The following is a 26,638-nucleotide window of genomic DNA, read 5'->3' as shown; positions in this document are numbered from 1 at the left end:
CTTGGCCGAGTTGCGGAGGCGGCTGTCTTTCAACCACTGATCCCTGAGAACTACTCATCTGATCAGCCTGGATCTGCGCTCCGCGGCTGCCGGGGTCACACAACCCAACCCCCGGGTCAAGCAGCTAATTACAGATCCCTGTGTCCTCCGTCTCTGTCACCGCTGGGAAAATGGCGAAGGTGGGGAGAGAAGAGGCCTGAAAAGAGAGGGGATAAAAGGAGAAAATATCGACTTAGATATCAAAAGGTCAACACTGATGGTAAACCAAGCTGTACATTTCTTCCTCTTGTGGAATAAAAAAAGACTGAAGTTCTGTGAGGTTCTGCACCCTTCGACAGCAGAACATGTTTGATTGGACAGTGGATGTGGATTTGTGAGCTTTAGCTTTGTTCTTTTTTTTTATCTTTAATCTTAAAGATTAAAAACACATTGCCTTGCAAAAGATGTTCACGCCTCTTAAGCAATTCACAATCTGTCACATTAAAACCACAAACTGGAAGTATTTTATAAGTATTTGATGTAACAGCACAACACAGAATAGTTCATAATTAATGGACCGAATCTTTCAACAGTCGGTTTGTTCTTGCTATTGGTTCATAAAATACCAATTATGCTTAGTGCAAAACAAATCGTTGTCTCTTTGGCAGATTCTTCCACTTGCTTCAGATCTCTGCAGCTCCTCCAGAGTTACCATGGCCCTCTTGGCTGCTGCTCGAATTAATGCTCTTGTTTCCGGACCTGGTGGTTTGGATGGATGGCCATGTCTATCCAGTTGGGCCAATCTCGTTTCATTTTCAGATGATGGATTAAACAGTGCTGTATGAGATATTTAAAGCTTTGGATATTGCTAACCCTCCTTTAAATCTCTCCACAACTTTCTCCCTGACCTCTCTGCTGTGTTTCTTGGTGTTCATGAATCTGTTTGTTCACTAATGTTCTCTAACAAATCTCCAAGGCCTTTACAGAACAGCTGTATTCATGCTAAGGATAAGGTTTGCTCTATTTACTCATTTGTTTCCCTTTGAGGAGAGCTGGTTGCACTGAATTTTCTTTTTGAGGGTAAGTAAAAGTGGGTGAAAACTATTGCACGCAGCACTTTCAAGATTTTTATTTGTAAACTAAAAAGTAAAAATTTAAAACCATGTGGCATTTTTCTTTCACATCGTCCACTCAAATCTCAGAAAATTTGTAGAAGTTTGTAATTTGACAAAATGTAAAACAATTTAAGGGGTGAATACTTTTGCAAGGCTACTGTTTGACTCCATCACAGCTTTAAAGTAACAGAAACTCTCCTTTTTGAGAATGTTTTTTTTCTTTCTGTCATGAATGATTTATTCCATACTGACATTTTGGTGTCCCCACTGACTGAACTGTGGGTTTAAAGGATGCTGCATACTGGCAACAAAGTGAGCACACATCCACACATATGCATGTATGTTTAAAACAAAATAAATAAATAAATAAATAAGCACTTACCAGACTGGCATTATATTGTATTAGACTGCAGGTTCATTAATCACAAATGCGAGGGCTTCTCAGCCGACGTAGGAAATTAATCAAAGAAGGGGACATTAATCACATGCATGAACAGCAGTAGTTACACCTGTGACAAAGCCATCTGATTTAAACGTGTTGCTCCAGCCTGTGTTAATGATGCCACCCAGGGCCAGGCAAAGCAACCTCACCGCCATCACTGAAACAATAATGCGCTAACTATGAAGCAATTTTCTTAGGTGTATGCTGATGCACGTTGCTCATGGGTCGGTGGGTGTTGCAGCAATTACCAGGTGCAGCTTTTTTTTCCTCACAGCTTGACCACTGCGTTTTTCACTAACTGTTGAAAATGTCTGTTGAAATTAGGCCTACTTAATATTTTCCAGCCGTTTTGCCCCGACCCAAAGATTAATCATTTGAAAAATAAAGTTAAAAAGTATGTAAAAAAAAAAAAACAAGATGGTGTAAGAGACGCTTTGCTGCTAAGTAAAAAAAAACAAAAAACAATACATTTAAAGCTCGTGTGAAAAAAATATTTATATGAAGGAAAATGAAAAAGCATCACCTGCAAGTGTGGTTACACTGCCCTCTTTTGAGTGCACAGCAGTGTTTCTCAATAAACCACTGCAGAGGTGGAAAATACAGGCAAATTACCAATTTTCAGATTTCTTAATTAGAACGGATAGATGAACTAAATAAGCATTCTTAGTATGTTAAAATTGAAGTATGATGTAATGTTAATTTATTTAAATTCAAATTGTCTGGAAATAATTCCATTAAAGGTTCTTGTGGGATTTGTTATATTTATCTGCAGCAGAATCAGGTTTTGTTCCAGTCAGAGGGAGACAAAGAAAAAGGAAAGAGGCAGAAACGTGGTCAGCATTTCTATTTCTCTCTCTGACATAAAGAAACAGGGTTGTGACAAATTGATTTTATATTTTACACCAAAACAGCTTAACTCACCTTGGAAGCACATAGAAAAAGCTGCTATACTTTAATGTATCAAGTTTTGGTTCCATAATTGCAATTAACAGTAAAACTTTGTGTTTTGACCACTTTACAAATTAAACTTAATCACTTAAATTGTTTTTAGTAATCTCATTATTAAGTCTGCATATAATTTAACAACACTGTGTTTTGTAGTCGTGGTGGTTAAAAGTGAAATGGAACATGTTAGAGAAAAATGCAACCTTCCTTCACATATTTATCTTTTAAACTAAATAAAACCATCATCTTTCTGTCAAATCTTGCAATTCCACGTATAACCAGTATTCAGCGCCCTTCACATTTATTGGTACACCTGGTACAGATGTGAAAATAAACACAGAACTAATGCTGCAGTTCTCTCACAGGGAGCTTTGGAAAATGTACCTCCCTTACCCTCATCCTGTCTGTCTTGTCTTATTTGTTTAAGTTCTAATTGTTTTAAAAGTTCTAAATATTCCTTAGAAAATAGATATTATTTTGTTACCATTGACTGACTTCTAAAGATCAACACACAACTGCTTTACTTGAATTGCATGTTCTCTTATTTTTCCCATTTTTGAAGCATGGCTGGGAGTGATTTGTTTGCTTTATTTATTTATTTATACCACACAGAAAAAATCAAGTCATGGATTACTAAGTACAAGAAGTCTTTAAAAGTAAACCATATTAAAAATGTTTCAGTTACATTAATTTTACAGGAGTTCTTTGGGGTGGCACTAGTGATTTTACAACAACCAAACAAATCCTTAAAATCTTAATTTAGGATTTTTTCACCCAAAAGTGATGTATTCGTATTAAAAGGTGGATTTATTTAATAAAAGATGAATTATTTGAAGACACGCCTTTACTAAGGTTGCCAGGAATCATGGAAAGCCTTGTGTATCGCAAAGCTCAATTACGTACAAATGTCCAGCGGATATTTTTATGCAGGTTGTTAGTAATTTTCTCAGGAACAACTAGTCAATTAACAAATGTGATAAACAGCTACTTACATTAAAAGTTGTAAACTGGATTGAGATGTTTATTGCTGGGACGCATCCAGAACATTTCAAGGGGTCAATGAGACAGGGTCCACTTGGAGTGGCACACCAAAACCAAAACCGGGAGCAGGAGTTTAGAAGTTCTATGATGCTGTTGCTTTACGATAATTTTTGCTCTTTATTTATTTATATACATGTAAGTTTTTTTTTTTTTTAAATAGTCAGTTTTATATACAAAAAATTAAATATAAAATTTAAACATAAAGAAATAAATAAAGAAATAAATGTAACAAGTCACCAAATACATTATTTATCTTTATTTCATATTATCATATTATTTTATATTAACAAATTGATTTTTGAGTAGTTGGGGGTGGGTGGGGATGGGGGTGTCGGTGGTATTACACAGTTGGGTGGCCCGAAGGATGAAAACAGGAACGTTTATAATAGCAGCAAAGTATTTCAAAAATCATTAAATATAGGATCTGTGTATGACCCTCATCGTGCTTCCTCAGTTCTCTTGCTTAATTAATCCTGTAAATCCAGATCTCCATGGTGATGAATGGAACTCATTTCAGTTCTCGTAGGTATATCAAATGCTTTGAAAAGTTACTGCTGGAAAGACCAAAACACACATTTAATCAATTCATTTAAATTAGAATAGAAGGACCTGTCATTGAAAAGTAACCTGTGTTATTTTCTGCAACAGCAACTCTCTCAGGGAAAAGTCTCAGGAGTCAAGCCATTAAAGGGGAAGTCATAATAACTGGCTAATGAATGAAAATAGAAAGAAAATATTAAATGATAGGACAATTATGTCTACCTTACACAAACTACTGAAAGATACACTTTTACGATACATTGAGACATTTTTAAAACTGTCTGTGTGTGTGTGTCTGCCATGTGCAAGATGTAGTTGTGAGGTATTTAATGAAATTTCAAAGTATTTCAGTACATTCATTCTGTTTAAGAGCTGTACTCAATTAAAGGGGTCCACAGATCAGTCGTTAAAAATCCATTAACACATTTACCCTAGATGTCATTAAACTATGAAGCACCTTGTTGTAATAATATCCGCTTATCATGTTTTCCTTCCACTGCTGTAGCTTTTTGGTTTTGGTTCTGGTTTTGATCTGTCAGCTGTTTGGCTCTGCCTGTGCTCCGGTCCACAGAACCACTCTTCGACCCCAGTGGCTTTGATGGGCAGCTCTTATAAATTCAGATCACACAGAGGCAAGAAAACCAAAGACCTGGCCTGATAAGTGGGCAGGAGCAAGCAAGCAAGAAAGAAAGAAAGAAAGACAGAAAGAAAGAAAGAAAGAAAGATTAAGGTTTCATCAATGTTGACCTTTTGTTATTTATTTATAACTAAAGAGCAGCTTGGAACAGACAGCTCTGCTAAGCTCCCAATTACCACCCTGTCCCTGCTAACTGTTTTGCACCTAAGAAGTTACCTCCCTTGTTTCTCTTCGCTTTTTTCCCGTTTTTGTCTCACCTGACACCTTCTTCTAAAGCATGTTCAGGTATTCCTGTAATCCATGCCATTCCTTCCCAGGATCAAGAAAGTCTATCTCAGGGTGGAGACGAGGGCTGTGGCGAGCTGAAGTAAGTGAAGCCGGTAGTGTGGTGGTGGAGGGAGGGCGGAGGACCAGAAAGACAGGGAGGGGTAGGGGGGGCAGGTAAAGGGGATCGTGTTCAGGCTCCTGGGGACAGGAGACTTGGCGTGGTACCGTACTGCCCACCCAACATCAACACTCTCAGGTTCCCTGGCTCAGATGGGCCAGATAATCACCCTCTCTCCACAGGGACCATCTGGAGGCAAGGAGGGGAGTGAGAGCCATATTTTATTTCCATATAACATAAATTCACTCATCTTCTGGTGGGAGAAAAAAAAACTTTTTTATCCCCTCCGTTCAACAGCTGACAGCTGATTCACACAAAACATCAACACATGAACGCAACATGTAACACCCTGCTCAGAGACAGCGTCTAACACATGTTCACGCTCACGATAGCGCTGCCTATCCTCGTCTCTGAGAGCCTCCTGTTTGATTGACACTGCTATCCCGGTAGAGATCAGAGGACAGCCACTGCGATTATCATCTCACCGTGGTAACCGAGAAACTGCTAATCCCATAATAATCCCTCACAGTCAGTCAGAGCGGGAGCGCCTGACCTCCTGCAAGGAAAGCACATGCACACAAACACGTGTACTAAAAAAAACACATGAAGACTTTCACACTTATAAGTAAGCAAACCCTAGAGAGCAACAGCTCACATACTGTGTATGTTTTCCACACACCTTCAGGACAATTCTGTGGAAATCTGTGGACATTACAAAATGTGTGAGACACTAGTCCGCAGTATAAAAGGACAGCCCACCATTGAAGAGGATACACACCTGCTGCCTCTGATATTCAGTGGGAATGTCCGCTGTATGGATACCTCTGAAGCAGTGTTTTTCAACCATGGTCCTCAAGGCACATTGCCTTTCATGTTTTGGAGGTTTCCCTGCTTTAAAACACCTTTTTCAGATGATTGCAGGTCAGCAAACACCTGCCAATCAGCCATCAGCTGAAATCCGGTGTGCTGAAGTAGGGAGACATCTAAAACATGCAGGACAGTGTGCCTTGAGCACCAGGGTTGAGAAACACTGCTTAAAATAAACTTTAGTGTAACTAACTACCTTCAGAGGTCACATAGGCAGAAAAGTCTATCTGTGTAAAACTCAATTTTACTATAAATCCAGCTGTTCTGTAAAGCCTTCAGAGGTTTGTTCAAGAGCATAAGTGTTTAAACAGCACCATGAAGACCAAGAAACACAGCAGACAGGTCAGGGATGAAGAGGTGAGTTTAAAGCAGAGTTAGGTTACAAGACAATGTCCAAAGCGTTGCAAAGCTTCCTAGCCCACCTAAACGGACAGGCCAGGCAAGGAGAGCATTAATCAGAGAAACTGCAGAGAGACCCTTGGTCACTCTGGAGAAGCTGCAGAGATCCACTGTTAAGGTAGGAGAACCTGTCGAATGGACTCTACAATTCTGGCCTTCATAGAAGTGTGGTGAGAAGAAAGCCATTGTTGAACCAAAACCACAAGATGTCCTGTTTAAAATTTGCCGCAAGCCATAAAGGGGACACAGCTAATAGGAAGATGGATGGAACTAAATACAGGGCAGTCCTTGAAGCCAACTTCCTACAGGCTGCGAAGACTGAGGCAGAGGTTCACCTTCCAACAGGACAACAACCCCAAATACACAGACAAAGCTAAAATGGAACAGTTTAGATTAGTATATGCATGTGTTAGAATGGCCTAGTCAAAGTCCAGGCCTAAATCCAATTGAGATGCAGTGGCAAGATCTTAAAATTAATTTTCACAAATGTTCTCCATCAAATCTGACTGGGTTTGAGACATTTAAACTGAAAAATGTGTAAAGCCAGTAGAGAGCTACTCCAGAAGGTTTGCAACAGTAGGTCACTCTTCTCTATCTTGACTCAGGGAAGCTGAATGAATACAAATACTTGACACATTTGTAAAAAAAAAAAAAAAAAAAAACTAAAACTAAAAACCATGTTTCATTGAAGTTTGCTTTTGTAACATGGTAAAATATGAAAAGGTTGAAGAGGTATTAATACTTTTTTTAAGGCCATGTACGGATTTCCAGCCTGTTTTTTGTTTGTTATATTTTTGGGATGAAATCAGACCCTCACTTTCTCTGAACAGGATGATGTGAGCATAAAGAATCTGTCAAGGCATATATTTTTCTAAATCACAGACATTTTATCCCAGTTATTCACAAAATAGAGTCTTGTGCTTAAAGAAGGCAAACACATTTTAGAATCTGGTTTAAAAATCATTTATCCTCCTCAGACTTTGTAACAATTTCATTTGGACTTCAGCATAAAATATAGCAAAATATTGTTATTAATACATTTTATTTGTTCTTAGGATTTTTTCAGGGCAGGTTTTCTGTTATTTTCTGGATGAAACAAATTTAATTCTGTAACATGTCAGTACTGTGTCTAAATAATTAGGGGAATGTATTTCATTTCTTAAATGTTTTAATTGCTCAGTTTTTAATAGAGTGACAAATACCTTCCCCATCTCCGAATGCACTGACACAACCAATTCTACACCAAAGAAGTTTGTAGACTGCAAGTTGACTTCCCACAAATGGAAGCAACATTGAGCATCCACTTTTAAATGCTAAACAGTCTAAAAAAGATGTCTGTTGTAGACTCAACACTAGTTTATTGCTTAGGTCCAGGATCCTTTTAATGATGGTGTGATTCATAAATCCAAATGAATAGAACTAATGAGAAAACCTTTATTTGGTTAAAGCCATTTCCTGCAATGAGGAAAACAAGAAGCCAAAGGCTAAAGGGAAAAGCAACAGAATCTCATTTATTTTCAGAATCAACAGCAGTTTCAGTGTAAGATTTTATCTGGACAAAAAGTAAAGAAATTAGCGGTTGGTCGATCATTTTGTTTTTGTAACAGTATTTCCTTGCAATAAATCTTATACCATTGGAAGGTCTATTTATTTCCCTTTACCTGGTGCCACATTTATAAGGAATTTGCATTAATAGGTTGAGTAAATGGCTTGCACCCATTAAAAAAACAGCAAAATCCTCTCTCTGCCAATACCAAACAGCTATTGTTTAAGGCAGCGTGATTGTATGGAGAGATGTCTCTCTCACTGGAAAAACATGGCTAGTCATTATTAGTGGCCATCTTAATGCAGAGAGATACCAAGTTGAGATTCTGCAACCAGTGGCAATCCCATATTATCATTTATTTGAACTCTATCCACCAAGATATTCATGGTAGCTCCCACAGAGTGGGTAATCAGAGACCCACTCCAGACTTTGAGAGTGGAGGATGGGATTGCGTTTTTGCAGTCCTGACCTCAATGGGATCAGCTTGGGTGTACTGGTCATGCTGGGGTGACCAACACAACCACACTGGCCAACTTGCAACAGCTGATGAATAGGATGCCATCCCACAGCAGTGTTTTACCAAGCTGGTGACCTGCATGAACAGGTGCCAAGCAGTTGTGGTTGTGTGATGGTCTCCCATTTCCTACTGATTGACTTTATAAATTGTGAAATTGGCCATATTTCTTGTTTCTTCAAACATCAATCATCCATTTTAATAAATGGCACAAAACAAGAGCCAATAGCAGAATAAGCTCTTCGGCATTGGTAGTAAGGATCTGGCAGTTCACATAATCATATCTGCTGCTGAAATCACAAATGTATTTTTTTAACATCTGTGGCTCGATTTGAACAGGAAAAAATACATGTGGTCTTTACCAGCTGCTAAGATTATTTAGATTGTTCAAAGCAAACTTGTCAGATTTCATCATATGATTATTTGTTAAAGAAAGATAAAGCCAAAATAGAAACTTTGGTAATAAAAAACAGTTATAAAAACCCCCAAAAACATGTTTTCAAGACAATAAAGACCCTTTAAACTGGAATTTAAAGCATATGTGTTTTAATTTGACCATACATTTCAATTATTTTATGCAATACTGCATAGTGAAGGCATTTATTATACACAAAAACATCATATTTTAAATGCACTGAAATTACTGCATATTCATTTTTTTATTAATATTTATGTTGGGACCCACAGCCATGGTTACAACATGAAAGGCCAGTACAGACTTTCCTGGAACTTTCAAAATAAATCGAATTAACCTACTTCCGGCACAGCCAGGAAACGGGGTAACTGCGGACTTCCTGTGACGTCAATGTCCAAATAAAAGCACCGCTCTTGCTACATCCTGTCTCTTCCACACGGCCTCCAGAGGGACCGGATAGGGGAGGCAAGCGCGCTGATGTCTCTTTGCTGGCAACAAGACATAAACTCTTCAAACTGGATCCAAGGGTGTCATATGATCACGCGATCATATGCACAAGTTAAGTACTGATGAATTACTGTTGAAAGAATCCGGTATTCATTCATAAAAGGGAGATTAAGGTATAAGCATTGCTTTACTTTCTCTCTGAGGCCTGCAGAAACAAACTGTGTTCCAGAGTTCCTTGCAGAGACGCGGTCTCTGCAAGCAGAGTGGAGCGGTTTTTCCTCGGTCTGAAAAGAGGACAACAGGAGTCGCATCCTGTGGTAACGTGCAGTTGGTTGGTGGACACAACGAGCCGTCTTTCATCCACAGCTACGGAGGTTAGCTGGAAGCTAACCCTTGTTCACAGAGCGGCCGCACCTTCATAATAATAATATTCTCAGATTCATAATCACAATATTTATAATATCTTGATATTGTGCATTTATTATGAATCAAAACATTGAAGAAAATGGAATTTTAATTTGTCTGAAAAGTAGTGATTCTAATTTGGAGATTTTCTGCCATTTGCTACTGGCAGCTCAGTGCATGACATTCTGCACATGTATTTAACAACAGTTAATTAGCTCATCTAGTTTCATGTAGAGTGTAGAGTTCAGTCTTTTTAACACCTTTCTCCAGCTATCTTTTTTTTTCTGATTGTTTCCCATCTTTTTTGCCTTCAACCTGCTTGGTTGTCCTTCTCTACATTCAAAATTATGATCCTGATCTGGGAGTCAGATCAAGCTTGTCACTGTGGGGTAACCACAGCTTTCCTAAAGACGTGGAGTGACGGCTGGCACATGTAGAGTACACGCTGCCCCGAATGCAGGGAGATGTGCTCTGCAGGGGGCCTGGGAGTCAATGGATGTCACTGTTTAACAAGCTGTTACAGCTCTGCCGTATAGACAAGAAAAAAAAATGAAGACAGGACAAAGGGAGACTGTGCAGTTCTTTGCTTGTGCATGTGTGTGTGGATATGGTAATAACACATACAGACTTGTGTGCCCCTTCAATTTGATAACATGGTTAGCAAGCTGAAAGGGGTATACACCCTGATGCACACTTGGTGGGGGGTCCAAATGGGTCATTATTTTGCTTCCTTAGAAGAAATTGGTTGCTCTGCTTTAAATTTCTCTTTTCTGATGGAAAACTGCGTCCTGGTGACTCGTTGTACACCCAGTTACACAAAATATACTGCAATTAGATTTGACAATTTAGATTTCTTTAAATGCTTGAGCATTTGATTTTCCGTTTTAACCTGACAGACATGGAGGAATGAGAGTTTTCCTGGTGGTTTTATGATTCCCTTAACTATGAAGAGCTAGGTTGGCATGTGGTGTAGAGGTAGATTAGGCGGTGCCCACATATTCGTTGTCGGCACAGTCGTCATGGGTTGAAATCCTAGAGTCCTTTGCTGCATGTCTTGAAAAGCTAAAATTACAAAGCAGGATTCATTATTTTTCTTGTGTAAACTTTCTGTTTATAAATAATGATTAACTCGCACAAGTCATATCTATTCTGACCCTTCAATGCTAGCATTGCAGAGGTATCTAGTTTCAATAATTAGTTGGAACCCAGGTCTGTCCCTTAATAGCTCAAATCGTATGTGCAAATATAAATTACTAAAAAGTATATTTTGCAATGGTGATGTTCTTGTCAACCATTTAAAGTCCTGGTTATGCTGATCATCCAATGACAAATCAAAGGTAAGATTGGAATGGACTGTTTAATGTCAATGCAGAGTTATTGGCTTTATTTGCCTCAGAGTGACGATGGAAGAGCAGTTCTTGAAGCTGTCATGATGTCAACATCAGTTGTTTTAAATATGTTTTAACTTCACAGTATAAATGTGTAAAAGAAGTTAACTGCACTAGAAGCTGGAGATCTTGACAATTCCCCGCTCATTAATTTCTGTGTGCTTTGCATGTTGCAGTAATGAATACCATCCAATTAAATAAATTCAATTTGACTCAAATTAAATCCCAAATTTGTTTAATAACAGAAAAAACAATATTGATTAAATCTTAATCATTATTTGTGTGTTATACTTTAACAACAAAATGCAGCCTAAAATGTTCCATTGAAATAAAGTTATGTGTAAATTATAACCTGCTAGAATTACATTGAATAAATTAACAAATTTCATGCAGTAATACATTTTAGTTTCCTTAGTGAATGCTTCAAGGACATTGCAAGTTTGATGTAATTAAAAGTGGCAGGAGTGCAGTGAATTGATGGCCACCCCTGTCTTAGTGGATATGAGATTTTTTTTATACTGTTGTGTCTTTTATGTTCAAAGCAGAAAAGGATGGTGTAGTTTAGTCAGTTTATTTGGAAGATGCAAAAAAAAAAAAAAAAACTAAAAAAAGATATTAGATTATGGTTATTTCAGTTGTTACAATTAATAACTGAATGAGTGACATTGAGGCTACACCTTGGATGGTATATGATCTAAGAATCTTTATTTATTATGTTTTTTATCGTTCTTCGTCAGCCCGTTTCTTAGGATCAGAGCCGGCCCAAGGCACAAGCAAATTAAGCTGCTGCTTAGGGGCCCCAGGTCAGCAGGGGGCCTACAAGAGCACTTGACTTCTAGCTAATAATGTTGATCTTAAATATTTGTTTAAATGTTTTTCAAGGATGATTATATATTTTGGATATATATAGTTGATGCAAATATTGATAATCAAATGATAATATACATTCTACACTTTAAAATAAATTTGTAAATTTATTTAATATTTAAAGAACTGTTTATGCCTCCAGTATGGCAAAGTAACAGTGCCTTTGTACTGTATGTTTGCTTACTTTCCCTTGTTTGAGCAATGCTATGATCTCTTCCCTGAACTTTTAAGATAATTTTCCTGACTTAGTTTAAATAGTTTCAATATAACATCTAGATCAACAGTCCAGGCACTTGTGGATTTCTCTTTAATGAAGCCCCTGACAGGTGCCTGAAACCACAACTTATTTGCAAATGTGTGGAGACGCAGTCAAGGAAAGTAGGATGCAACGTTTAATTTGGATAAAATCCTTGTAAAAATAGTTGTTTGTTTTACTTTTTAAATGGATTTCTGTAACTTTTTCAATGCAACCACTTAAGGAAACTCGATTTTTGCTAATTAACTTTACTTCCAGTGGGTTGTTGAATATATGTATATAGGAGATGCAACTGTAGGTCACCCACACTCAAATTGCTTACAGAGGTCATTTGTTGTCTTTTATTCTGTTTTGACAATTTCTCTGTGATTGCTCTTTCAATCACCCCACACATCTGAAAACTCCTTCAGCTATTTAAACTAACAATGTAAGTGAATGTTAAAGCTGAGCTGTGCTTTGTCAAATGCTCTTCACCCTGCAATGTAAAACTTTTTTTTTTTTTTTTTTGAAATGCTAGAGTTGTATGTTTTTACTGAACAAAGGAGCACATTTCTAAGGTGAGTTTGCCAAATAATTGAGTGAGTCTGAGATGCCCACTAAATTTTCTCTCTCTCTTACCGTGTCCCGGGTATTTGCACATACATACTGTCGAAACACTTTGGGGAAAGAGTCCTGTGGCTCACCAACACCACAGGCCACCACATTTTCATGACTGGCCTCGGCGGTGCAACTGCGGCACACATCCATCTTTTCAACATTAGCATGATAGATGTATTTTTCACGTTGCCATTAGGGCTGAAGCAGTATGCTGTGCAAGGCTTGGGTATGCTAATGTGCCCTCTCACACCTGCAGTTTCCAATTACCCCGGGGGAACAGAGCCAAGACTCGCTTTGCAGCCACCAGCAATAATATGAGTAATGGCAAAATTGCACAAGTCCTTTTTGTGGAAAATTGGAAAGGGGGGCTTGAATCACTCAACAGGGGGAGTTCGAGAGGGTGAGGATCAAAAGGTAAGAAGTGGGAGGGCAGGTGAAGACAGGGAGATTCAGAGCTTTTACTTGAAAATATGTTTCCACTTTTAATAACAACAGTTTATCTTCAAGAGCAGCACATTTTCTTTTATCATACATCACTATGAAATTAGAAAAACCTACCACAGCTTCAGTTTAGACAGATTTAACTTACTCTCTTCATTCATACAATTATACCTTCTGCTCCCATGGTGTTTTCTCTGCTGCGTGCAGCCACACTGAGCATCCTCTGGCTGCCTCTCTCCTGCATGCAAGCACACACACACACACACACACACACACAAAAACACACAATTATACAGATTAGATATTCCTAATGACCACGTGATTCAGAGAGACAGACAGATGAGGCTTGATAGGCCTATTTTCAGCCCACGGAGCTCCTGATAGCTCTGCAAGTGTTGGACAGGGTCCTAGTGGCTGCTGGCCTCGATAAGAGGGGGGCGGAAAATCAATCACCTTCTTGACAGCTGTGTGAGAAGCCCCGCCCATTTATGTCCCCTTCCCATTTCTTCCTGCAGTTAGTGTGTTCCTTGTCTATTTTGTCACTTGTCAAGAATGATGTACTGATCTTGCATGTGGGAGAGAAGCACATGCATCTCACTGCCTATGTGAGCAAGGATATGTTTGCATAGGTGGGCAGGAGGCACCTGGAGAAGCTCTGGCAGGATTAGAGTTGTAGGAGTTGGTTGCGGTGAGGAACACATGTTTAGGTCACTATGCTTCTCCAAACACTGTTCCTCTCATTATATTTCCCTCTCTGCCTTTTCCATCCTCAAAATCCCCTCTTTCTCATACCCCCACATGTTTGTGTGAGGACTCAGACTATGTGTTTATGGGGTGAGGAGGGGGTTACCAAATCCTTAGAGAGGACTTGGCAGTCGCCTTTCTCCCTCTCGCTTCATTGCTTCGGTCCTTCCCAAATCCTATTTCACAGTGCCAAGCATGCGCTCCGTGGGATCTCACAACTCCCATCTCCAGACGCAGGTTTAAGCCCCCTCTCTTGGCACCCGGACTGGGCACGGAGAGATGGCATGTGACGTGCATCAGCACCACCAGTGACAAAAACGCACCTATTATCTTTGAGGTCCTGCAGCTCACACGCTTGCAAAATATTGGTCTTGCATGATGAACTAAATGCAACGGCTAACCTCTGCTAGGAGGCAAGAGGTCACACAAATCTGCAACCAAGCAGAACTGAGCATACTCCAAAATTCAGTGAATCAGTGAACTACAAATGAGTCTAATGTGACTGCAACTGTTCAAGCTCTGCAAATAATAAACTGAAAACAAAACATGTTACACTTAATTGCCACTTTCTCCTCATTTGCTCTCACATGGTACAGGGAAAGCGTTGCCAGTCCTCCAATTATAGCTACTTAGAAAATTAATTAGTGGCTAAATTACCTGGATCTACAGTAACTGAGCCATGAGGGCGTAAAGAGGATGTTACATTCGTCTACCTATGTGTGTGATTTTGGACAATGTCCATTAGATGGCGCCAAATACCTATGGGTTTGCTTTCAAGCGCTTCAGTTGTCCAACACTGTCTCATAAAATTTCATGAACCCCTTGAAGTTTTTCACATTTTGTCATGTTTAATGTATTATTTAATGTATAATTTAGTGCACAATTGTCAGGTGGAAGGAAAATAATATGTAGTTTCTAAAATATTTTTTAGAAATAAAATTTGAAAATCTTGGCATTTATTTGTATTAACCCCCCTTAAGTCAAAACAATAGAAGCGCATTTTGCTACAAGTACAGCTGCAAGACTTTTATGGTCAGTTTCTCAAGCTCAGTCAGATTAAATGAAGAGCATCTTCATTTATCTAAATCAGTGTTGCCACTGATTTAGACTGAATTTGGGTCTAGACTTTGAGTTTTACCACTTCCCATTGTAGCTCTGATTGAATGTTTAGAGCTGTTGCTCCGTTCCCCCAAGATGGCCCTGTGTTGAGTTAAATCCATCTGCCCAGCAAATCCAACTAGGTTCCCTATACCTATTGAAGCATATCAACAGCATGATGCTGCCACTACCATTTTTGACTGATTTGGTTAATTCTGGATGAGGTTCATTGTTAGGCTTTTGCAACACATGGCATTTGCATTTAGTCAAAGACTGCAATCTTGGTCTCATCTGACCAGAGCAACTTCTTCTCCATTTTCAAATGATGGATTGAAACGGCTCTAAGATGTTTAAAGCGTGGAATAACCCAGCTTTAAGCTTCTCTATAACTTAATCCCTGACCTGTCGGGGTTGTTCCTTGACCTTCATGGTGCTGTTTGTTCGCTTCCGTTTTCTAACAAAGCTCTGAGGCCTTTAACAGAACATGTGGTTTTATACTGATATTAAATATTACAAAGGTAGTCTGTGTTTACTAATTAGGTTATTTCTTAGGTTCACATTGAATTTTATTTAGGGGTAACAGAGTGAAGGGGGTTAATTACAAGTCCAATGCGTATTTGAAAAACCATGTATCATTTTCTTTTCCTCTTAATTATCATCTGCTTCTTGTGTTTATGCTTTTTAAAGTCCTGACAAAATACCTTGAGGTAGCTGGTGGTTTAATGTGACACAATGACAAAAAAAAAAAAGCTTACAGTGTATGAATAATTTTACTGTGCACTGAAATGATTTAACTAATACTAATGCCCTCAGAGGATTTGTGGTAAACCTTGTGATCCATTGTCAAAGCTCCTAATGCAATTATCTTCTGATCTCAGCTTGCAGCATGCACCTGGTTTCTGTTGATAATTGCATTTAATGACTTGAAACTCGTTTGTATTGTTCAGGAAATAATGTAGAGCAATTTAAATGTGAGCTTAAACACACATCCCACATCACCAAATATGCAATTGCAAAAAAAAAACAAAAAAAAAACAAAGTGCAGACTTTAAATTCTAAATACTAACAATAAACAGCTACATTAATAACTCAGTCTATATATAGCTGATTCCAAAGCTTTACGGGACAACTGCTCATTTAATATTGATGCTGTTGTTTCTCTCTGCAATATTCCTCATATTCACAATTTTCCAAAGCGAGGCACTAGATATAGAGATCATTTTTATGTGTACAGTATAATAGGATCCGGGATTTGTGCTGAGAGCAATGCAGCGTCAGCCGCTTGCAGGAGCTGTTCTGATGAAAACTACAAGAAAGACGTGTGCTGAAAATCTCCCGTATAAATATTTTAGCATGTAGCAGCCACTATACAACTTGTCAGCATATGGGGCTTGGCTGATTTCTCTATTTTTCCTTTTTCTGTTGAGTAAACCATCTTAAGTTAGCACATGCTTCTTTTATTAAAAAATACCTTGAAATGAAGAGGCAAAATCTCATACTCTAACTGACACAACAACTGCAACTCATTTTCCTACTATAAGCAGTTAACACAGCAGTCAGCACATTATACACTCACCGGCCACTTTATTAGGTACACCTTGCTAGTACCGGGTTGGACCCCCTTTTGCCTTCAGAACTGCCTTAATCCTCCGTGGCATAGATTCAACAAGGTACTGGAAACATTCCTCAGGGAGTTTGGTCCATATTGACATGATAGCATCATGCAGATGCTGCAGATTTGTCGGCTGCACATCCATGATGCGAATCTCCCGTTCCACCACATCCCAAAGGTGCTCTATTGGATTGAGATCTGGTGACTGTGGAGGCCATTTGAGTCCAGTGAACTCATTGTCATGTTCAAAAAACCAGTCTGAGATGATTCGTGCTTTATGACATGGCGCGTTATCCTGCTGGAAGTAACCATCAGAAGTGGTCATAAAGGGATGGACATGGTCAGCAACATGGACATGGTCAGCAACAATACTCAGGTAGGCTGTGGCGTTGCCACGATGCTCAATTGGTACTAAGGGGAAATATCCCCCACACCATTACACCACCACCACCAGCCTGAACGTTGATACAAGGCAGGATGGATCCATGCTTTCATGTTGTTGACGCCAAATTTTGACCCTAACATCTTAATGTTGCAGCAGAAATCAAGACTCATCAGACCAGGCAACGTTTACCCAATTTTCTATCGTCTAATTTTGGTGAGCCTGTGCGAATTGTAGCCTCCTTTTCCTGTTCTTGGCTGACAGGGTGGCACCCGTTGTGGTCTTCGACGTGTTGTATGTTCAGAGATGCTCTTCATCATGCCATGGTTGTAACGAGTGGTTATTTGAGTTACTGTTGCCTTTCTATCAGCTCGAACCAGTCTGGCCATTCTCCTCTGACCTCTGGTATCAACAAGGCATTTGCGCCCACAGAACTGCCGCTCACTGGATATTTTCTCTTTTTTGGACTTTTCTCTGTAAACCCTGAGAGATGTTAGTATGTGAAAATCCCAGTAGATCAGCAGATTCTGAAATACTCAGACCAGCCCGTCTGGCACCATCAACCATGCCACGTTCAAAGTCACTTAAATCACCTTTCTTCCCCATTCTGATGCTCGGTTTGAACTGCAGCAGATCATCTTGACCATGTCTACATGCCTAAATGCATTGGGTTGCTGCCATGTGATTGGCTGATTAGAAATTTGCGTCAACAAGCAGTTGGACAGATGTGAGTGTAGTTCGAACTCTATGGGGAAATGTTTCTTCTGAAAACATAAGGCCATACATTTTCAGTTGGAGAGTAGAGCTAACCTATTTTCACTTTGAGAAACTGCTCTTGCTCAAAACTCTCCATCACTGCTTGCTAATTTGGTCTGCTCCCTCTCAAAAATATGTTTCTGTTCTCCAGTTTAATGCTTCCTGGCCAAAACAATATATTCTGCTCCTGTCTGAATTTAGCATTTCAGACTTTAACCTCCTCTGTAGGTGACAGAATCTGTGCTCTCAGGTGTAGACTTTCATTACTCACTCTTGTAATAAGACCATATTTCTGCCTGTTAACAGCTCCAACCAATGCAATAACAATGTGAGGTTGAGATGCCTGTTTTGCTCACGGGAGTTCCAGAGGGACCCATGAGCAAAGAAAACCGAACTTAGAGCAAAGGATTTACCCACAAACAGAGCAAGTTTGAGCGAGAAGAGTTTCATTCAAAAAGGGGCAAAAGATATTAGTGCGAGAGGCATTAAAGCTGACTGTAAAACAAATGTATTTGTTAAATGCCTTTCACAGACAAAACGATAAGATAAAATAATAACATGAAACATACAATGAAAATAATCAGTAAATTGAAAACATGTTTAAACATACTTTTTTAAGTGCTTTTTGAAAGAGTCAGCTAAAGGTAGTTGTAAAGGTAGACTGTTCAACAGCCTTGGTGCCGCAGACTGAAAGGCTCTGTCCCTCTTGGTCTTCAGTCTGGTGCATGAAAAACTAGAAACTTCTGGGCCTCTGAATGAAGACAATGAGCAGCAGTATATATTGTGAGAAGTTCAGATGAGCAATCTGGGCCCTATTTAGTACTCTGTAAGTGTGAAAATTTCAAAACGAATCCTAATATCTTTTGGTAGCCAATGTTAAGAATATTAAATGGTGGTTTATATGTGCTCGCTTGCAGATTTGTGTAAGTAGCCTGGCTGCAGCATTTTGTGCGGCTTGGAACCGTAAAAGTGAAGATTTATTCAAACCAGTAAACAGGGCATTGCAATAATCTAAACATGACAACACAAATGCATGGATTATTCTTTCCAGTTCAGCTGAAAAGACCATATGTTTCTAATTTCCCCTCGGGGATCAATAAAGTATCTTTGAATTGAATTGAATTGAATGTTGCAGTTTAGAAAAAAAATAACGGGGAGCCGTACATATTTGTAAGAAAGCAAGACTTTTTTTTTGAGAGTGAGTAGAGTTTTGTGCGACAGCAGAATAATATCTGAGAGTTCAAAGAGGGAACCCTGCTCTTAAATTGAAAAAATGTGTTCTTGAAAAAACTAAAAATATTTAAATTATGTGGAAAAAAGTCTTAAAATGAATTCATCACTTTTTTTTTTTTTTGCAGTAACATAATCTTAAAAATCTGTACTTTACACCGAGGACATTAATTCATGGGGGGGTTCTATATAAGGAAATAATTGTTTTTGACAAAATCAGCAGTGAAACTACAACTGGTATCCTTAACAATGTCTTGGAGTAAAAGTAGTTGTGCAAAGTATTAACAGTAAAACTGTTATTGTTCAAATAAATGATTTAATTTTCAGATTTATAGATTCTGCACACACAGACCTTATGGCGACTTCAGGTAACTGCCCTACTGCCCCATATGTGTAGTAACTCCTTATTGCCCACACAGAAGACAAAAGCAAGGAAAGAACAATGACCCATTTCCTCCACTCAGATGAAATCGAAGCAGTCGGTCACCCATGTGATAATCTCAACAGCACCTGTGTAAATATTAATCTTGGCTGCAAACCAAGCAGCAATTTCAGACAGGTTTTCTTAGAAATGAAGGCCAGCTCACAAATCTGAAAAGCTGATCACCAAAGTAATTTTTTTTCAGAAACAGAAAAAGAAATATTATTGGAATTGATGTAAAAACATTGCAGGATGGAGAAATTAGCGCACTAATTGATTTCTTCTCTTCAGTATGGCAGGAATCTCAGCAACATACATTTTTAATGACCGCATAGTGTGCATAAACATTACGTTAAAACATGTACATGAATGTTGCAGTTAATGAACAGAAAGCTTGTAATTTGTCCACTGATGCAGACTCATCATAGTGTTCTGAGTACCCTCAGGGTTTTGACGAAGAGAAACAACCACGTCAAGGATTAACAGGTCAGAATAGAAGTGCTGTATCCCCATGCAATACTTATAGGGTCTGAGCTAATTGACAGTATTAACAGTGCAAATGAAATGCCTGGGTCTGACATCCTTGCTTTCAGAGGATCTTTGTCTGGATGGGGTCAGAGCTAATTTTGGATTATGTCTCGATCAGTTATGCAGTTGATATTTGAACCTTGCATTGTGTTTGACTTACAGAACACATTCCAAGTAGCATGGCTGCATTATATTTTCTCTGACTGGGGCTATACATCATATATTTGAATCAATCATTGATAAATTCTTATCAACCAACATGGGTGCATGGGCACATTCGAGTCCATTTCTTATCAATACAGGCCCCAAATGTAAATATACTGACATAATTTCTAATGTTTAGGTTTTCTGTTTTTATCAAATCACCTAGATTCCTGCGTTTTTGCTTGATTGAAATAAATCAAGTATTACATTGTGATTCTAGTTTTTCCTTTGGTATATTTTATGCCTTTCTATAATGTTACATCAACTAAGAAAAAAGCTATAAGCTAAGAAAATCCTTATTCTGGTGGCAGATTTAGATCTAAAATAATTTTTATTCCACTTAAACATTTGTTTTTGATTAGAACTGAGACAGATATCTCCCAAAACATTATAAAACTGTTATAAAACTATATAAAAGGACTGTCCATTTTTTTTATTTACATTTTATTGAAAAATGCATGTTAAAATGATTGATCCCCTTACCTTTGGTCTTTGAGGATGGAGCATGTCCTTGCCATCACCCTAATCTTTAACTCCCTTAACAATTCTCTGTCAGATTCAGGTCAGTACTGGGTGGGCAACAGCATAGCTATAATATAATGGCAACAATAATTTAGATATGGCACACAAAAATGTAATCTACCCAAGGGAATGTTAGTTTCTGAAATATTATTAAGAAACTAAACAAACACTCGGAAACGCATTATGGGTGACATTTTAACCTCTTTCTAGGAAGCTGTTTCTATAAAAGAAAGTGAACCCTTGACACACTTTAGAAAAATACAGCAAGGATGTTCGACAGGTAGTGATGTTGAGGAGAGTACTGTACCAACTGTAGAGCTGTCACACTGACTTCTGAAATACATGGGTGTTCTCTTGTTTAGACAAAGCATGTTGTGGAAACCAGCCGCTTGCACTCAAGGCACTCAGGGCATGTGAAATGTCTCTGACCAAACATACTCAAAGGTTAAATATACCGATGGCAAAAAATGATGTCAAAGACCCAGACCTGCAGTGCACAAGGGCACAAAGTAACGCAAAGTATTTTTGGATATTACTTTAACCTTTTTGCAGCATTTTGCTAATGTTTGTCTGCCAGTTTCTTAAAGACATTTTGACAAAATTAGGATAGGCCTAAAAATGCTGCTTTAGAACTTTAAAAACCTATTTGACTTGTTCATGATTTACTCTTTATTCCACGAAAAAGAAAATATTCATATTCAGCCAACATATTCATATTCATATTGTATTTCGAGACTTGTGTAACTATGTACTGCCCATATCATGGAGAAATTTCACCTAAGTTCCCAAACTTTAGATCCAAGGATAAAATATTGTTACACATAATTAAACAGCGCTACAACGCTGTAAGGACAGTGTTTGTTAAAATGCTCATTCTCAAAACCTTTAGAAGACTAAAAGGTAAAAAATCCTACAACCAAACACGTTTAAAGCTATAGAAACTATACCAGTTTGTATGGCAAGCATTTTTACCCCTTGAACTTATTTGCATTTTATCACATTACAACCACAAACATCAATGTATGTCATCAGGACTTTATATCACACTCCAACACAAACTATTGTGTAATCGTAAAGTGGAAGGAAAATGATATATGGTTTTCTACACTTTATACAAATAAAAATCTGAAAGGTTTGGCATGCATTGGTGCTCAACCCACACTCTGATACTCCTTATTAAGATCCAGTCCAACCAATTGCCCAATTGCCTTCAAGAGTCCCCTAACCAGTAAATACAAATCCACCAGCGTATAATTTAATCTCAGCATAAATCCAGCTGTTCTGTGGAGGCCTCAGAGGTTTGTTAGAGGACATTAGTAAACAAACAGTATCATGAAGACCAAAGAAAACAGCACTGTACAGGGGTTGGACAATGAAACGGAAACACCTGTCATTTTAGTGTGGGAGGTTTTATGGCTAAATTGGACCTGCCTGGTAGCCAGTCTTCATTTATTGCACATTGCACCAGTAAGAGTGTGAAGGTTCAATTAGCAGGGTAAGAGCACAGTTTTGCTCAAAATATTGAAATGCACACAACATTATGGGTGACATACCAGAGTTCAAAAGAGGATAAATTGTTGGTGCACGTCTTGCTGGCGCATCTGTGACCAAGACAGCAAGTCTTTGTGATGTATCAAGAGCCACGGTATCCAGGGTAATGTCAGCAAACCACCAAGAAGGACGAACCACACCGATTGCACCGACTACGCCAAAACAAATTCCTTGTATGTCCAAAAACGTACTTGGCAATAAAGCTTTTCTGATTCTGATTCTGATCCAACAGGATTAACTGTGGACGCAAGAGGAAGCTGTCTGAAAGGGATGTTCAGGTGCTAACCCGGATTGTATCCAAAAACATAAAACCACGGCTGCCCAAATCACAGCAGAATTAAATGTGCACCTCAACTCTCCTGTTTCCACCAGAACTGTCCATCAGGAGCTCCACAGGGTCAATATACACGGCCGGGCTGCTATAGCCAAACCTTTGGTCACTCATGCCAATGCCAAACGTCGGTTTCAATGGTGCAAGGAGTGCAAATCTTGGGCTGTGGACAATGTGAAACATGTATTGTTCTCTGATGAGTCCACCTTTACTGTTTTCCCCACATCCGGGAGAGTTACGGTGTGGAGAAGACCCAAAGAAGCGTACCACCCAGACTGTTGCATGCCCAGAGTGAAGCATGGGGGTGGATCAGTGATGGTTTGGGCTGCCATATCATGGCATTCCCTTGGCCCAATACTTGTGCTAGATGGGCGCGTCACTGCCAAGGACTACCGAACCATTCTTGAGGACCATGTGCATCCAATGGTTCAAACTTTGTATCCTGAAGGTGGTGCCGTGTATCAGGATGACAATGCACCAATACACACAGCAAGACTGGTGAAAGATTGGTTTGATGAACATGAAAGTGAAGTTGAACATCTCCCATGGCCTGCACAGTCACCAGATCTAAATATTATTGAGCCACTTTGGGGTGTTTTGGAGGAGCGAGTCAGGAAACGTTTTCCTCCACCAGTATCACGTAGTGACCTGGCCACTATCCTGCAAGAAGAATGGCTTAAAATCCCTCTGACCACTGTGCAGGACTTGTATATGTCATTCCCAAGACCAATTGATGCTGTATTGGCCGCAAAAGGAGGCCCTACACCATACTAATAGATTATTGTGGTCTAAAACCAGGTGTTTCAGTTTCATTGTCCAACTCCTGTAGGTCAGAGGTAAAGATGTGGAAAAACTGAAAGCATAATTAGATTATGTTCCAAGCTTTAAACATCTAATAGGGCACTGTTCAAACCATCATCTGAAAACAGAGACAGTGTGGCAAAGCTGCAGACCTACCAAAACTTGCCCCGTAAATCTGAATTGACAGGGAAGTGAGGGAGAACCTTAATCAGTTAAGCAGTCAAAAGGCCCATGGCAACTCTGGAGGAGGTCATTAGAGATCCTATTGAAAGTTTGCCACAAGCCATGCAGGTAACACAGTAATAAACACGTGGAAGAAGGTGATATACATTGCATTGTTTGGCCTACATGCAAATTGATGTGTGTGTAGAAAACTCACCACCTTACAGTGAAACATGCTGCTGTCAGCATTATACTGAATGGGTGCTTTTCTTCAGCAAAGACAGTTAAGGTGAATGAAGCTACATACACATAAACCAGAACCCTAACTATGGATTAAATCTTGTTAGAGGCCGCAAACTTCTTGGAACCGAAACAGAAATTAACCTTCAAACATACAGCAGAGCTGCGATGTTTGCTTGATCAGTATGACTGTTCTGTTTTTTTTTTGCGCAAGGTAGGGCACTTGCTTAAGCTGAAGATCAGATGTCTTTATTTGCAATAGATATAATGCATTTGTTGTTGTGTATTCTGCGGCCAGGTCTATCTTGAATATAGGATTTTTCTCTCATTTAAACATCTTAGCTCGCTAAATAAAAGCGTTCATAACAAAATGGAATGATTTAGGATGGCCAAGTTTAAGTCCAATCTAAGTCCAATTAGAAAATCTATGGTGAAACTTGAAAACGGCTGCTTACAGATGTCCTGCCTCCAATCTGACTGAGCTGCAGCTATTTTGCGTGGAAGACGGGGTAAAGGGTTTAAGACGTAAATATAATATGCACTGCAGTCCGCTGTTTCCACATGAGCAGGTGCTCGCTGCATCAGTGCTATTTAAATTTGAGACGTCAGGAATGTATGTGCGCATGCGCCGCGGCTGCGCGCTGTTGATGCTTCGCAGCGCCACACCGAGGGCCACCGTTCTCACTACGGAGACACACACAGTCTACACCAGGACGCATCTCTTTTAGGAATTAAGCACTTTATCAGACAGTGAATTCAAAACAATACGAACCGGAGGTTTGAATCCAGGCGAGGAGCTAAAAGAGAACAATCCTGCTGAAATGTGACGGGAGGCGCAGGAGGAACGGTTTTAGAGTAACGCTCGGGGGGCTTTGTGGGTCTTCCAGGGATGCCATGAAAATCACAGGAGCGGAGTAACTGAGCGAGAGAGACCGCTGCTCTGCGCTACAATCACAGACGAGGCAGCGGCGGTGGTGGCCGAGAGAGAGAGAGAGATGGATCCAGCTGGAAACATCCGCTTTTTTAGGTAGCGCTTACGAAGATCCAGGGAGAGCAGACCCGTCTCTGTCGCGCCGTCTCTAGGATGGATTTCAGCCTGCTCCGGAACATCATCAGCAGATACGTAAGGGCCGCCGTCAATCACAGCCATACTATCGCTGATGTTTGCATGCCCTGCAGTGTGTTACACACGTTTTAATAACTAACCTTACATTGATTTCCCACAGAGGTGGGTGACACGCAGAATGCCAAACGCTTTGTTCATCTGCAGTGGTGCACATGTCACCGGATCAGCTCTGACAGGCACCTGGCTGCTGTTTTTGTGGAGCTCTATGAGAATGTGCCAGTAGCTGCAGATCCAGTAATGACTGTGGAGATGTGTTGGACAGATACGAACTTTGCTGGCCCATTTACAGTGCTTTTAACTTTTTTTTTTTTTACATTTCGTCACCTATACTACAAACGTTAACGTCTGGATGTTATGTGATAGACCCACACAAAGTAGTGAATAATTTTGAAATGGAAGGAAAGGATTTATGGTTTTCAAGAATGTTTAGGAATAAAAAATGGGAAACGTGTGGCGTGTATTTATGTTCATGCTGCCTGAGTCATACGACCACCATGTCATTTGTAACTTGGCACATCTGGTAGAGATGGACGTTTTTGCCCATCCTTTGCAAAACAACTCAAAGTCAGTCAGGCTGGATAGAGAACGTCTGTGAACAGAAATTTTCAAATCTTGCCATGGATTCTTAGCTGAATTTAGGTCTGGACTTTGACAAGGCCATTCTAACTCATGAGTATGCTCTGATCTAAACATGGAGTGCAATACTATTGCTGCAAATTGTAATGATGGTCTTAATTACAAATAACCAAACACCTTTTTTGACCTTTTTACAATGTCCCATCACACTTTATAAGTTCTAGCATCTCAGTCACTAAAAACATACATCTGGTGTGGGCAATAAACACAGAGTCTAACTAACTAGCTTAATATATAATAATATGTCCTTTTATTGTAGTTCAGGCTTTATATTTGGGTCATTCTCCTGTGAATCTGTCTCTGTCTCAAGTCTTTTGAAGCCTTTAACAGGTTTTCTTCCAGGATCATCCTGTGTTTAGCTCCATCCATCCATCCATCCCCAAACCATGTTTTTGCTCCAATCATGTGTCACATTGGCGATTGTGTGCTCAGGGTGATATCTTAGTTTTCCACTATACATAGCATTTTGTCTACTGACTAAAAAGCTACATTTTAGTCTCTGACTAGAACAATGTTTGCTGTGTACCCTACTTGGCTCTTGGCAAACTTTAAACATGACTCCTTATGGCTATCTTTAAACAAAGGATTTATTCTTGCCACTCTGATATATAGGCCAGATTTGTGAAGTACACAACTAATGTTTGTACGTTCAACAGATTCTCTCACCTGGACTCCCACTTCTGCTCCACAGAGTTGCTATGGGGCTTCTGGCCAATTCTCTGATAAATTCTCCAATTTTGTGGTCTATCAGTTTAGGTAGACAGCCATGTCTTAGAAGCTTTGCTATTAATTCCTCTCCAACTATTCAGATTTTGTCATACTACAACCTCAATTTGTTGCCACAAATGTGGCAAGCATTTTTATTCAGCTTCCCACAGTCAGTGAAGAACCGCCTATTGCTGTGAATCTTCTGGAGTATGTCTCTACTGGCTTTACACATTCTTCTTTGCAAATGCCTCAAGCCCAGTCAGATGTGATGGAGAGCATCTGTGAAAGTCTTTCCACTGCTTCTCAATTCGATTTAGGCCTGGACTTTGACCAACACATGGATATACTTTGTCTAAACTC

General features: G+C 39.4%; 1 protein-coding gene and 1 long non-coding RNA gene across 5 annotated transcripts in view; one reads left to right on the top strand and one right to left on the bottom strand.

Moving 5' to 3' along the window:
• Positions 1-145: 145 nt before the first annotated feature.
• On the bottom strand, positions 146-24,698 carry LOC124871909. The gene is made up of 3 exons (XR_007039154.1): positions 24,581-24,698; positions 13,398-13,464; positions 146-196 (listed from the first exon to the last, which is right to left on the bottom strand). It is a non-coding gene; the product is annotated as an uncharacterized LOC124871909 (long non-coding RNA).
• The window catches only part of LOC124871907 (phospholipid-transporting ATPase IH-like), a 46,594-nt gene continuing 44,423 nt past the window's right edge, over positions 24,468-26,638 (top strand). For all 4 annotated transcript variants that reach the window (XM_047371531.1, XM_047371530.1, XM_047371533.1 and 1 more), the window contains exon 1: positions 24,468-24,931. In XM_047371531.1, the coding sequence (XP_047227487.1) occupies positions 24,893-24,931 (39 nt within the window). In that variant the 5' untranslated portion in view covers positions 24,468-24,892. The remainder of the gene's footprint in view (positions 24,932-26,638) is intronic.

The sequence above is a fragment of the Girardinichthys multiradiatus genome, chromosome 7, assembly GCF_021462225.1.
Source record: "Girardinichthys multiradiatus isolate DD_20200921_A chromosome 7, DD_fGirMul_XY1, whole genome shotgun sequence".
Classification (NCBI taxonomy): domain Eukaryota; kingdom Metazoa; phylum Chordata; class Actinopteri; order Cyprinodontiformes; family Goodeidae; genus Girardinichthys; species Girardinichthys multiradiatus.
Note: the sequence above shows the minus strand (reverse complement) of the source record. Positions and strands in the feature narration are given on the sequence as shown.